General features: G+C 47.5%; 1 protein-coding gene across 2 annotated transcripts in view; it reads left to right on the top strand.

Annotated features, from left to right (window-relative positions):
- The window catches only part of RHPN2 (rhophilin Rho GTPase binding protein 2), an 86,902-nt gene that overhangs the window by 29,814 nt on the left and 42,271 nt on the right, over positions 1-14,817 (top strand). For both annotated transcript variants that reach the window (XM_034944621.1, XM_055103753.2), the window contains exons 3-4: positions 8,831-8,959; positions 13,867-13,942. In XM_034944621.1, the coding sequence (XP_034800512.1) occupies positions 8,831-8,959; positions 13,867-13,942 (205 nt within the window). The remainder of the gene's footprint in view (positions 1-8,830; positions 8,960-13,866; positions 13,943-14,817) is intronic.

The raw sequence follows: 14,817 nt of genomic DNA, 5'->3' as shown, positions 1-14,817 counted from the left end.
GTTGCACCAAAGGTCAGCATTACAGAAACCAACCCTGAGACCCCACCTGGCTGCCAACAGTTTCAAAGTGACCGACCTAAAGAGGTCTACATCTTAAGGGCAGCTCATTGATTTGTTGGAAATGTATTTAAAAAAAATGTTTAGGCCAGGTGTGGTGGCTCACGCCTGTAATCCCAGCACTTTGGGAGGCAGAGGCAGGTGGATCACTTGAGGTCAGGAGTTCAAGACTAGCCTGGCCTACAGGGTGAAACCCCATCTCTAGTAAAAATACAAAAAATTAGCTGGGTGTGGTGGCACACACTGTAACTCCAGCTACGCGGGAGGCTGAGGCAGGAGAATCACTTGAACCTGAAGGTGGAGGTTGCAGTGAGCCAAGATCGTACCACTGCACTCCAGCGTGGGTGACAGAGCAAGACTCCATCTCAAAAATACTCCATCTCAAAAATAAAAACTAAAATAAAAAACATATTTGTTTTAGAGACAGGGTCTCACTATGTTGCTTCGGCTGCTCTTGAACTCCTAGCCTCAAGCAATCCTCCTGCCTCAGCCTCTCAAAGCACTAGGATCATAGGAATGACCCACTTCACCTGGCTTTCTTGTAAATCTTTTTTTTTTTTTTTTTTGAGATGGAGTCTCGCTCTGTTGCCCAAGCTGGAGTGCAGTGGTGTGATGATCTTGGCTCACCACAGCCTCCGCCTCCCAGGTTCAAGCGATTCTCCTGCCTCAGCCTCCTGAGTAGCTGGGACTACAGGGGTGTGCCACCATGCCCAGCTAACTTTTGTATTTTTTTTTTTTTTTTTTTTTTGAGACGGAGTCTCGCTCTGTCACCCAGCCTGGAGTGCAGTAGCACGATCTCTGTTCACTGCAAGCTCTGCCTCCCAGGTTCACGCCATTCTTCTGCCTCAGCCTTCTGAGTAGTTGGGACTACAGGCGCCCACCACCACACACAGCTAATTTTTTTGTATTTTTAGTAGAGACAGGGTTTCACTGTGTTAGCCAGGATGGTCTTGATCTCCTGACCTCGTGATCTGCCCACCTCGGCCTCCCAAAGTGCTGGGATTATAGGCATGAGCCACCGCGCCCGGCCAACTTTTGTATTTTTAGTAGAGACGGGGTTTCACTGTGTTGGCCAGTCTGGTCTCAAACTCCAGACCTCGTGATCCGCCCGCCTTGGCCTCCCCAAGTGCTGGGGTTACAGGCGTGAGCCACCGCGCCTGGCCTTGTGGCAAATCTTAAATCAAAAATTGTTGCCAGGCCAGGCGCGATGGCTCACACCTATAATCCTAGCACTTTGGGAGGATGAGGCAAGAGGATTGCTTTGTCTTAGCAGTTTGAGACCAGCCTGGGCAATATGTTTAGACCCCTGACTCTATTAAAAAAAAAAACTAAAATTAAAAAAAAAATGTTTTGCCAAGCTGGGAGGGGGGAGACATGGCAAATTTATATATAAAGGTGGAAAAATAAAGAGTTGGCATTACGTGGAAGCTCTCTAGGGATTTTGGTGGGGTTCTTAGGGTCTCAGTTTTTATTTATTTTTATTTTATTTTATTTTTTCTTTTTTGAGACGGAGTTTCGCTCTTGTTGCCCAGGCTGGAGTGCAGTGGCGCGATCTCGGCTCACCGCAACCTGTGCCTCCCGGGTTCAAGCGAGTCTCCTGCCTCAGCCTTCCAAGTAGCTGGGATTACAAGTGCCTGCCACCATGCCCGGCTAATTTTGTATTTTCAATAGAGACGAGATTTCTCCACGTTGGTCAGGCTGGTCTCCAACTCCTGACCTCAGGTGATTTGCCCACCTCGGCCTCCCAAAGTGCTAGTATTATAGGTGTGAGCCACTGTGCCCGGCCTATTTTAATTTTTTTTTTTTTTGAGATGGAGACTCGCTCTGTCGCCAGGCTGGAGTGCAGTGGCGTGATCACTGCTCACTGCAATCTCCGCTTCCCAGGTTCAAGTGATTCTCCTGCCTCAGCCTCCCGAGTAGCTGAGAGTACAGGCGTGTGCCCCCATGCCCAGATAATTTTTGTATTTTTAGTAGAGATGGGGTTTCACCATGTTGGCCGGGCTGATCTTGAATTCCTGACCTCAGTTGACCTGTCCACCTTGGCCTCCCAGAGTGCTGGGATTACAGGTGTGAACCTCTGTGCCCAGCCTTAGTTTTTACATTTAAGTCGAACCTACTGTGGTACTAAGCACCAATCAGCTCCCTCACTGCCTAGAGGGAGTAGTCTTCACTCTGTCATTTGTTCTTCCATGAACTAAAATTTGTTCAGCGCCCCCATGATGTGGAAAGGGCTATGCCAGATTCTAGGAAAAAAATACCAAGAGAAAGAAGGCTTGTCCTCTAGGAATTATAATTGAATTATAATTATTTATCTTCCCTCATTTTAAAGTAGATTTGAAGTACCTTAACATATTCATACAACATGTAAGATTAAATCAGGAGTGAATGAAGATATGAAGGCAAGAGAAAGAAGAATAAAGGAGAGATTTAGCTGGAGGTAAGGCTAGTGCATGCCACAAAGTCCTATATACTTTGTGAAATGTGAGCCATGGTTTGTCTCTGAGCTTCCTGGCAGGCAATAGGAGGAAGGGAATATATTTGGAACACATTTTATATTCACTAGACAAAAGGAATCCCATTTGTAAGAAGAAATGAACCCATTCCTGATACTGAGGGATGGGAGGATTCCGCCCCCACCCCAATCCTTGTGAACATTATCAGCTACAGGATCAGTCGTTTTCTCAATAAGCTCTTTGTAGCACAGGTTTTACAAGCTGCAGATTGTGACCTGTGGTGTGTAATGACATCAATTCAGTGCGTTGCTGTGGCATAATAAAAGATAAATATTTGGTCTTTGTCCTGTTCCTGTGTTCCTGGCACAGAGCTCCTGAGTGATAAAAGTATCTTTTGTATGCTAATGAGATCACTCTTGGTGGGAGGCTTTAGCATGGATGCTGATCCCCAGAAAGCACGAGCCATGGTGAGAGGGCTGGAAATTTCAGCTCCTCCCTACACCACCTCTGGAGAAGGGAGAGAGGCTGGAGATCGAGCTCAGTCACCAGTGGACAATGATTTAATCATCTATACGTAATGAAGCCTCCATAAACCCTGCATTAGGCTGGTCACGGTGGCTCACGCCTATAATCCCAGCACTTCGGGAGGCCGAGGTGGGTGGATCACCTGAGGTCAGGAGGTGGAGACCAGGCCAACATGGTGAAACCCCGTCTCTACTAAAAATACAAAAATTAGCTGGGTATGGTGACAGGCTCCTGTAATCCCAGCTACTCGGGAGCCTGAGGCAGGAGAATTGCTTGAACCTGGGAGGTGGAGGTTGCAGTGAGCTGAGATCGCACCACTGCATTCCAGCCCCGGGGAAAGAGTGAGACTCTGCCTCAAAAAAAAAAAAAAAAAAAAAAAAAGGCCGGGCCCGGTGGCTCATGCCTGTAATCCCAGCACTTTGGGAGGCTGAGACAGGTGGATCACGAGGTCAGGAGATCAAGACCATCCTGGCTAACATGGTGAAACCCCTCTCTACTAAAAATCCAATAAATTAGCCGGGCGTGGTGGCGGGCGCCTGTAGTCCCAGCTACTCAGGAGGCTGAGGCAGGAGAATCACTGTCCCAGCTACTCGGGAGGCTGAGGCAGGAGAATCACTGGAACCCGGGAGGCGGAGCATGCAGTGAGCCAAGATCACGCCACTGCACTCCAGCCTGGGCGACTCCATCTCACACACACCCACAAAAAACCTACGTTAGCCAGGCGCAATGGTGCATATCTGTAGTTCCAGCTACTCAGGAGGGTGAGGGAGGATCACTCAAGCCCAGGAGCCCAGGAGTTGGAGACCAGCCTAGGGAATATAGCAAGACACCATCTATACAAAAAAATAAAGTAAGGCTGGGCGTCGTGGCTTACGCCTGTAATCCCAGCACTTTGGAAGCCTGAGGCGGGCGGATTGCTTGAGCCCAGGAGTTGGAGACTGGACTGGGCAACATGGTGAAAAAATACAAAAATTAGCCGGGTGTGGTGGTGCATGCCTGTAGTCCCAGCTACTTGGGAGTCTGAGGTGGGAGGATCATTTGAGCCCTGGAGGGCGAGGCTGCAGTAAGCCATGATCGTGCCACTGCACTCCAGCCTGGGTGACAAAACAAGACCCTCTCCCAAAAATAATAGAATAAAATAGAGTAGAATAGAATAGAATAGAATAGAATAGAATAGAATAGAATAGAATAGAATAGAATAGAATAGAAAGAATAGAATAGAATAAAATTCTGAACGATGAGGTTCAGGGAGCTTCTGGGTTGGTGAACGCATTGAGGTGTCTGGAGTGAGCATGGAAGCCCTGCCCCTCTCCCACCATAACTTGCCGTGTACACCTCTTCCAATTGGCTGTTCCTGAATTGAATAACATAAACCAGTACTGGTCCATCAGGTGCTTTCCTATGTTCTGGGAGTCTTTCTGGTGAATTACCAAACCTGAGGAGGTGGCAGTGGGAACCCTTGATTGACAGCTCATCAGTCAGAAGCACAAGTATCCCCCTCTCTCCCAGGATGTGTGACTGGTCCCTAAAATGGGGGCAGCCTTGTGGGACCGAGCCCCTACTCTGTGGGGTATGTGCTTAACCTGGGAGCTGGGGTCAGAATCGAATTGAATTGTTGGATACCCAGTTGGTGTCAGATAATCAGAGAATTGGAGGGTTGCAAACATAATTGTGTTTTAAAAAGAAGTTATTAGAGTAGACTAGACTATGCTGGAGTGGATCACGCCTATGACTTCTGTGAGACTTTTGTTGCAGGGGCATGTGTCTGTGTGTGTGTGTGCATGCATGTACTGAGTTGTAAAATAAAATGTATTTCTTTTTTCTTTTTTTCGTGATGGAGTCTTGCTCTGTCACCCAGGCTGGAGTGCAGTGGTGCGATCTCAGCTCACTGCAACCTCCACCTCCCGGGTTCAAGCGATTCTCATACCTCAGCCTCCTGAGTAGCTGGGACTACAGGCATGTGCCACTATGCCTGGCTAATTTTTGTATTTTTAATAGAGACGGGGTTTTACCATGTGGCCCAGACTGATCTCGAATTCTTGGCCTCAAGTGATCCGCGTGCCTCGGCCTCCCAAAGTGCTGGGATTACAGATGTGAGCCACTGCACCTGGCCTAAAATGTATTTCTTACTGGTGCCATAGCCATACACACACAAACATCTCTAAATTGATGAAATTCACCAAGCTGAGCCTCCAGTATCTTATTTTCTGGGGCAGTCCAAATGTGCATGTGTGTGGACTTCCAGGGCCACAAGAGGAAGAGTGTTGTCACACGTGGTGAGGGCGGAGACTTCGATTTTACAAGTGTTCTCACCATTCCCAGACTGATAAGATTGACTCACTGTGCCTGAACTGTTTGTACAAATGGTATGGTTTATGTGGAACCACTTGCCTTCCTTCTGGGAATCCAGAATTTTGGAGCATGCTAGGCAGAGGTGCCTATGCTATCAGCCCCCAGTAAAAACCCTGGACACGGAGTCTCTGAGCTTCCCTGGTAGATGGCATTTTACGTGTGTTGTCACAACTCCTTGCTAGGGGAGTTAAGCACGGTCTATGGGATTCCACTGGGAGAGGACCCCTAGAAGCCTGGGCCGGGCCTCCTCCCAATTTCACCCCATGTGCCTTTCCCTTTGCTCATTATGCTTTGTGTCTTTTGCTGTCGTAAACCATAGCCATGGCTTTTGCAAGTCCTCCTAGATTAACACTGAACTTGGGGGTGGTTTTAGGGACCCTGACGTACCTATGGATGTCAACCTGCTTTAGCGCTATTTGTTGAAACAATAATCTTTTCCACATTGAATTGATTTGGCACTTTTGTTCAAAATCAATTGTAAAGATTTACTACATAAATGTAAACATTTATTCCTGGACTCTTCTTCTTTTTTTTTTTTTTTTTTTTTTGAGACGGAGTCTCGCTCTTTTGCCCAGGCTGGAGTGCAGTGGTGCTATCTCAGCTTACTGCAAGCTCCGCCTCCAGGGTTCACGCCATTCTCCTGCCTCAGCCCCCCGAGTAGCTGGGACTACAGGTGCCCACCACCATGCCTGGCTAATTTTTTGCATTTTTAGTAGAGACAGGGTTTCACTGTGTCAGCCAGGATGGTCTCGATCTCCTGACCTCGTGATCCGTCCGTCTCGGCCTCCCAAAGTGCTGGGATTACAGGCGTGAGCTACCACACCCGGCCTATTCCTGGACTTTTATTCTGTTTCATTGCCTATCTTTATGTCAGTACCATGCTATCTTGATGACTATGGCTTCTTAGTAAGTTTATTTTTAATTTTTTTTTTGGGGATGGAGTTTTGCTCTTGTTGCCCAGGCTGGAGTGCGGTGGCGCGATCTTGGCTCACTGCAACCTCTGCCTTCCGGGTTCAAGTGATTCTCCTGCATCAGGCTCCCGAGTAGCTGGGATTATAGGTGTCCGCCACCACTCCCAGCTAATTTTTTGTATTTTTAGTAGAGATGGGGTTTCACTGTGTTGACCAGGCTGGTCTCGAACTCCTGACCTCAGGTGATCTACCCACCTCAACCTCCCAAAATGCTAGGATTACAGACGTGAGCCACTATGCCCAGCCCAGCTTTTTAGTAAATTTTAAAATCAATTGTCTTCCAACTCTGTTCTTATTTTTCAAAATTATTTTGCCTATTGTAGGTTTTTTTTGCATTTCCATATGAATTTTAGGATCAGCTTGCCGATTTCTATTAAAAAGGTTAGTGGGATTTTGATTGAGGTTGCATCGAATGAATGTACCAACTAAGGAGGCTTGATATCTTGAGAATAATGAGCCTTCCCATCCATAAACATAGAATAGCTCTTCTTTTAATATATCTCAGCATTGTTTTGTAGTTTTCAGTTTACATGTCTTGTGATTCTTTTGTTTATTCCTGAGTATTTTATTCTTTTTGATGCTATTGTGAATGGAATGGTTTTCTCAATTTCAAGATTGTTCATTGCTAGTATACAGAAATAGAATTGGCCAGGCACAGTGGCTCATGCCTGTAATCTCAGCACTTTGGGAGGCTGAGGCAGGAAGATTGCTTGAGCCCAGGATTTCTGGGCCAGCCTGGGCAACATAGTGAGACTCCATCTCTACAAAGAAACACAAAAATTAGCCAGCGTGGTGGTGTGCACCTGTAGTCCCAGCTCCTTGGGAGGCTGAGGCTGGAGGATGGCTTCAGCCTGGGAGGTTGAGGCTGTAGTAAGCCATAATGGTGACATTGCACTCCAGCCTAGGTGACAGACTGATACCCTGTCTAGAGAAAAAAAAAAAAAGAATTGATTTTTGTATATTGATTATACCCTGTGACCTTGCTAAATTTATTAGTACTAATATTTGTTTTATGGATGCCTTAGGATTTTCTATATTTAAGATAGTGCCATCTGTAAATAAAGACAGTTTTATTTCTTCCTTTCTAATCTGGATGCCTTTAACTTATTTATTTGCCTCATTGATTAGAAATAGCAAAAGTGGGCATCTTTGCCTTGTTCCTGGTGAGAAGAGGAAAGCAGTCATTCACCACTAAGTGTGATGTTAACTGTGGGTTTTTATAGGTGTCTTTTATCAGATTTCATAAATTCTCTTTTATTCCTACTTTGTTGAGAATTTTTATTATGAATCTGTGATGGATTTTGTCACAGTGTTTTCAGTATCTGTTGAAGTCACCATGTGTTTTTTTGTCCTTTATTCTGTTAATATATTATATTATATTATATTGATTTTCAGATGTTAAACCAACCTTGCATTCCTGGGATAAATCCCACTTAGTTATGGTGTACAATCCTATTTATATGTTGCTAGGCTTGGATTGCTAATACTAGTCTTACAGAATGAATTGGGAAGCATTACCTCTCCCTTCATTGTCTCATTCATTTATTTTATTTTACTTTCTATCTTATATATTTTTATATTTTATTTCATTTTATCTTATTTTAGTTTTTAGAGACAGTGTCTTGCTCTGTCACCCAGGCTGGATTGCGGTGGTGTGATCATAGCTCACTGCAGTATCAACCTCCTGGGACTCAAGCAATCCTCCTGCCTGGGACTATAGGCATGCACCACCATGCCCAGCTATAATCATCCATTTCTTTCTTTTTTTAAAACAAATTTTATGTTTATTTATTTATGTATTGTGATTTCTCCCACCGAAAGGAATCATTCATTTCTTTTTTTTTTTTTTTTTTTTTGAGAGGGAGCCTTGCTCTGTTGTCCAGGCTGGAGTGCAGTGGCATAATCTCAGCTCACTGCAACCCCTATCTCCCAGGTTCAAGCCTCAGCCTTCTGCATAGCTGGGACTACAGGCGTGCGCCACCACACCCAGCTAGTTTTTGTATTTTTTAGTAGAGACAGAGTTTCACTATATGTTGGCCAGGCTGGTCTCGAACTCCTGACCTCAGCTGATCCACCTGCCTCGGCCTCCCAGAGTGCTGGGATTACAGACGCGAGCCACCATGCCCGGCTGGAATCATTCATTTCTTTTCAAGTGGGTATCTTATGGTATTTTAGGGCATGGCTGGGAGCAGTTTTGTTTTCTCTTCTCAAGACTGAGTGTTTGCAGGATGTCATAGAGTTCATGTCTGCAGCTCACAGTGTCATTGCCTGTGTCCCCAGCTCCACGTACTGGCAGGTGTGCTACAAGCTGGGCAGGTGCCCTGTGTCCCTGGGATACCTTAACCGACACTCCTGGCCCTCCTCTGCAAGCCGTGCCCTGATCCTCCCTGCAGGGACTGGGGATTGGGTCTGCTCACCTAGAAGCCAGGATACCTGGCTGAGGGCACTTCTCTCCCTCTTCTCTTTGAACAGAGTGGCCACAAACTCAAAGGTGCGGGAGCAAGTGCGGCTGGAGCTGAGCTTCGTCAACTCAGACCTGCAGATGCTCAAGGAAGAGCTGGAGGGGCTGAACATCTCGGTGGGCGTCTATCAGAACACAGAGTAAGTGGGAGCAGCACACCTTCCAGAAGCCTCTGAGCCAGAGATCCTTCGTACATCCAGGGTGCTGCACAAAGAGGTCAGATAGCGTTCTAGACTGGGGTGTGGCAGCCCCCACTTTCGGAAGTGAGAGAACTATCAGGTTTGGGGTTGAGTGAGGTGCTAGACTGGAAGGGATGAGCCCATTTGTTGGGAAATACCTGCAGTGTTGGACAAAAGCATTTGTGAGGCCGGGCACGGTGGCTCACTCCCGTAATCCCAACACTTTGGGAGGCTGAGGCGGGTGGATCACCTGAGGTCAGGAGTTCGAGACCAGTCTGGCCAACATGGTGAAACCCCGTCTCTACTAAGAATAAAAAAAAAATAGCCAGGCATGGTGGTGCACACTTGTAATCCTGGCTTCTCAGAGGCTGAGGCAGAATTGCTTGAACCCGGGAGTTGGACGTTTCAGTGAGCCGAGATCACACTACTGTACTCCAGCCCGGCTGACAGAGCAAGACTCTGTCTCAAAACAAACAAACAGACAAAAAAAAACAAATGAAGACAGTATAAAATCTAGTGTAAATATATGTGATGAGCCAAGATAAGTTTAAAAGTTAGAAGCCTTGGATTTTATAGTTAATTTTCATTAATTCCGCGTAGTCACATTTCATAGACATGCAAACATTAGCAAGATATGTTATTAAATTCAACTGAACAGACATTGAGCAAGGATATTTTAGTGGGTCACCATAACTTTCCTAAGAAATATTAAAGGGACATTGTTAGGACAATACCTTTCCAATGTTGGCTAATTATTTCCTCATTTATTTGCCAAGGAACAAAAAGCATACACAAATACTTTGGGATTAAGGCCAAAGGCCAAATTTGACCCTGTAAGGGGAGGCCACTATGCACACACAGAGATTCTGTGCACTGTACTTACGTTGGACTGCAGTCTGTTTCCTAGCTGGAGGTGATAAACTGAAACAGAAAAATCCAAATTAAAGTAACACACCAGTCTCCTTTTAAGGTTGTATTTCCTTTTTTTTTTTTTTTTTTTTTTTTTTTTGACACAGAGTCTCCCTGTCTTACCCAGGTTGGAGTGCAGTGGCGCAATCTCAGCTCACTGCAATCTCCACCTCCTGGGTTCAAGCGATTCTTGTGCCTCAGCCACCTGAGTAGCTGGGATTACAGGCGTGCACCATCACACGTGGCTAATTGTGTTTTTTTTGGTTTTTTTTTATTTTTTTTATTTTTTTTTAGTAGAGACAGGGTTTCATCATGTTGGCCAGGTTGGTCTTGAACTCCTGTTCTCAAGTAATCTGCCCACCTTGGCCTCCCAAAGTGCTGGGATTACAGATGTGAGCCACTGTGCCTGGCCCCTAGGTCAGTTTTGAAGGCACTCTATCGTATCATTCTCCATAACTCAATTTTGGAATCGATTTCTTCAAGGTGAAAGCCAACAACACCATCCCTCAGAATTGCAATACATCTCCAAAAATGGAGATCTAACTATGAAAGAAATGCCCCTCTTGCCTTATGCCTGTAATCCCAGCTCTTCAGGAGGCTGAGGTGGGGGATCGCTTGAGCCCAGGAGTTCAAGGCCAGCCTGGGCAACATAGTGAAACCCCATCTCTACAAAAAATAGGAAAATTAGCCGGGCATGGTGGTGCACACCTGTAGTCTCAGCTACTCAGAAGGCTGAGGTGGGAAGATCACTTGAGCCAGGGAGGTCGAGACTGCAGTAATGGCAACAGAAAAAAGTCCTGTCTCAAAAAACACAAAAACAAAACAAAACCCTAAGCGAAATGCTTCTTTTTAAGGAGAAATAACTTTGAGACAGTTCAGAGAAGGGTTTACGTGCTTTTTCAGTGTGGGCATGAGACTTCTCAAAAAGTAGGTGGGCCCCAGGGGAAACTCAGTCAGAAAATAGCTCCCGGGATTTGGGAACCTTGAGTCACCTATGGAATGTGTGTTTCCTGCTGCTGGTCCTCTGCAGGGCACCGGGGTGGTTTCAGAGCTGGAGGGGAGGCGTCAGTGTGTGAAAGCTCGCTGGCTCTTCCCTTTGTGACACCCCATGCCTGGCTTACCTGTGGGCTCCTGTATGGTTTTTATTGTTTGTTTGTTTTATTTTTTTTTGAGATGGAGTCTCTCTCTGTCACCCAGGCTGGAGTGTAGTGGCACGATCTCGGCTCACCGCAACCTCCGCCTCCCAGGTTCGAGCAATCCTCCTGCCTCAGCCTCCTGAGTAGCTGGGACTACAGGCGCATGCCACCATGCCCAGCTAATTTTTTGTATTTTTAGTAGAGACGGGGTTTCACCATGTTGGCCAGGCTGGTCTCGAACTCCTGACCTCGTGATCCACCCACCTCAGCCTCCCAAAGTGCTGGGATTAGTCATGAGCCACCACACCCGGCCTCCTGTGCAGTTTTGAATGCCCAGTCAGTGCGACAGCTAATGGAAGGTTCTCCCAGCCTATGCTCTGGTGTTCAATTCCAGTGTTTGTCCAAAAGGTTCAGGTTCTGGAGGAGGTGAGATGGGGTCAAAGTTTGGGAATAAATGTTGGCTGTTCCACATTCGCATTTGCTATGCGGAAGAGCAGGGACGTGCAACACAGGGCTTCCCACAGAGTGAACCGAAGGTCTCTGGAGTGGTCCCTGGGCTCTAGAGTGGCCAGTCACTGCCCTGTGTCATTGGGAAGAGGGAGAGCTGTGCAGATTCAACACGGCACCATGCATTTGGGTCCTGCGCTCTTCTGTTTTCTTTTTTTTCTTTCTTTTTTTTTTTTTTTGAGACGGAGTCTCACTCTGTCGCCCAGGCTGGAGTGCAGTGGCACGATCTCGGCTCACTGCAAGCTCTGCCTCCTGGGTTCACACCATTCTCCTGCCTCAGCCTCCCGAGTAGCTGGGACTAAAGGCGCCCGCCACCTTGCCTGGCTAATTTTTTGTATTTTTAGTAGAGACGCGGTTTCACCGTTAGCCAGGATGGTCTCGATCTCCTGACCTCGTAATCCGCCAGCCTCGGCCTCCCAAAGAGCTGGGATTACAGGTGTGAGCCACCATGCCCGGCCCTGTTTTCAAAGTAGATTGTTTCTTTCTTAGCATGGTTGATCTTTTTTTTTTCTTTGTTTTTTTTTTTCCTGAGATGGAGTCTCGCTCTGTTGCCCAGGCCTGGAGTGCAGTGGCGTGATATTGGCTCACTGCTACCTCCACCTCCTGGTTGAAGTGATTCTCCTGCCTCAGCCTCCTGAGTAGCTGGGATTACAGGCACACACCACCATGCCCAGGTAGTTTTTGTATTTTTAGTAGAGATGGGGTTTTACCATGTTGGCCAGGCTGGTCTTGAACTCCTGACCTCAGGTGATCTACCCGTTTCAGCCTCCTAAAGTGATGGGATTATAGGCGTGAGCCACTGCACCTGGCCTGCACTACTGTGTTTTCAAAGTAGACTGTTTCTTTCTTAGCATGGTTGATCTTTACAGTCTTCTAGGAGGTAGGCGGGAAAGAAAGAACCTCATGGTGCAGATGGGAAAACTCAGGGAGGCCAGAAGGCACCTAGAGGGCGCTGTCAGTGCCACATTGGGGCTGGGGTACCCTGGAGCTGGGACTCAGGACACTCGCTCCTCCTCTTCTCGTTGCCTGGACAGCTGCAAACCTGGCTTCCCGCCCTGCGTAGCCTGGAGGAGCCTTCAGCAGGATCCGGCTTTCCATGCCCCCGGATGGGACTCACCTGGCTGTAGCACAGCTACACTGCAGAGCCAGGTTCAGCTTACAGCTGCATTGTCCCCTTGCCCTGCCCAGCCTTCCTGGCCTTCTTGTGGGGCTGGGCTGAGCAGCCCAAGGAGGTCTCCTGTTACAGGTCAGGGAGCTAAATCCCTGTTTGCAAAACACAGCCTGAGCTTCGTTCACTTCCTGCTGGCCCTGCCCCTAGGAATGTAGGCTCAGGGAGCACTCCCCAGGCGACCTGTGGTTGCGGAGTGGTCAGCTGGGGGAGAGGAGGTGGAGGGTGTCTGACCCTGGGCTGGGAGGCAGGTGCACTTCGGTGTCAGATGGGGCTCCTGCCCTGACGGCATCTCCTGTGCCGATGGTGGGACGCCTAGACACTTCCCAAAGAAGAGGCCCCTACGAACCCAGAGTTGCGAATGTGAGGGTATTGGAGAGCTTCCACAGCTGTGGGGCCCGCTGAGGGGGGCAGAGGAGGTGGGGGTGAAGAGCTGACAAAGGAGGCAGCAGGGTGGTGCACCCAGGTGGGAGCAGCAAGTGCACCAGGCACAGACCCTGGCACACAATAGACTCTCAGCACAGCTGCCGAAAGAAGCATTGAGACTGAGCTGGGCTCAGAGGCTCATGCCCGTCATCCCAGCACATTGGGAGGCCAAGGTGGGCGGATCGCTTGAGGTCAGAAGACCAGCCTGGCCAACGTGGTCAACATGGCGAAACCCCATTGCTACTAAAAAAGTATACAAAAATTAGCCGGGTGTGGTGTCCAGTGCCTGTAATCCCAGTTACTCGGGGGGCTGAGGCAGGAGAATTGCTTGAACCCGAGAGGCGGAGGCTACAGTGAGCTGAGATTGCGCCATTGCACTCCAGCCTGGGCGACAGAACAAGAGTCTCTAAAAAAAATAATAATAAAATAAAAAAGGAACCATTGAGGCATTGAAACTGGAAGATAAATCAGTGTCAAGATGCCAGGGGCCTGATGTGTTAGGAGGGGTGGTCCAGCAGTCTTAGGGAGCGGGGTCAGTTTTAGAGCAGAGGGTGGGGCATGACCAGAGTCATCCTTATGGAAAATGAGCCTGTCAGCCAGGTGAGTACTGGATGGGGTAAGGAGGGGGCACACACCTGAGCTGGGCTGCTGAGGGCAAGGCCGTGGGGTGCACAGGGGTCCGGTTGGGGGTGTTCATACATACCTTGTTGTGTTCCTCATAGGGAGGCATTTACGATTCCCCTGATTCCTCTTGGCCTGAAGGAAACGAAAGACGTCGACTTTTCAGTCGTCCTCAAGGTAAATCTCAAAGCCATGGGCACCAGACTCAGTGTTTAAAATGGAAATAGGCCATTTGCAGTGGCGCATGCCTGTAGTCCCAGTTACTTGGGAGGCTGAGGCAAGAGGATCACTTGAGCCCAGGAACTGGAGGCTGCAGTGAGTTGTGATCATACAACTGCACTCCAGCCTGGGCAACAGAATGAGACCCTGTCTCCAAAAAAAAGAAAAAAAATGGAGATAGAGAAAATATGTATCCCTTGCAATGGCCTTAGGCTCAACAGGCAGAGTCAGTTGATATCTACAGAGTGACCTTGAGGCCCTTCTCAGCCAGCTACATGCATAATTTATATGTTTATTCCTGCCATATTTTTGTTGTTGCCTTTGATGGCTTCTGAAGCTCCTCCTGGGTCTTGGGCAAGGCAGGTTGGAAACCCAGGAGGGCCATTCCCAAGAGGCCAAGTCAAAGAGGGTCTGTAGTGGACATGCTTTGAAATTTAAAACTTATATCCTCTTTTATTAATAGTGTATTTTTTTCTTAAATCATGTAACCAGTTTAGGTTATGTCTTTAGAAGAATAGCTAAAGTTTTTTCTCTAACATTTTATTATGAAAATTTCCAAACTTTTCAAAAAATTTTAAGAATTTTATAGCAAACCCCTGTGTACTCAGTTCTTCCAAGAACATACTGCCAGCATTGCTTCCTGACATATTTGTCCATCTGCGCATTCTTGTGTCTGTTAGGTTGGTTTGAAGGTAATTGCAGTTTTTCCATTGAAAGTAATGGCTAAAGGCCGGGCACAGTGGCTCACGCCTGTAATCCCAGCACTTTGGGAGGCTGAAGCAGGCGGATCACTTGAGCTCAGGAGTTGAAGACCAGCCTGGCTAAAATGGTAA

The sequence above is a fragment of the Pan paniscus genome, chromosome 20 (genome assembly GCF_029289425.2).
Source record: "Pan paniscus chromosome 20, NHGRI_mPanPan1-v2.0_pri, whole genome shotgun sequence".
NCBI lineage: Eukaryota > Metazoa > Chordata > Mammalia > Primates > Hominidae > Pan > Pan paniscus.
The sequence above is the reverse complement of the archived record's forward strand: the minus strand, read 5'-3'. Positions and strand labels throughout refer to the sequence as shown.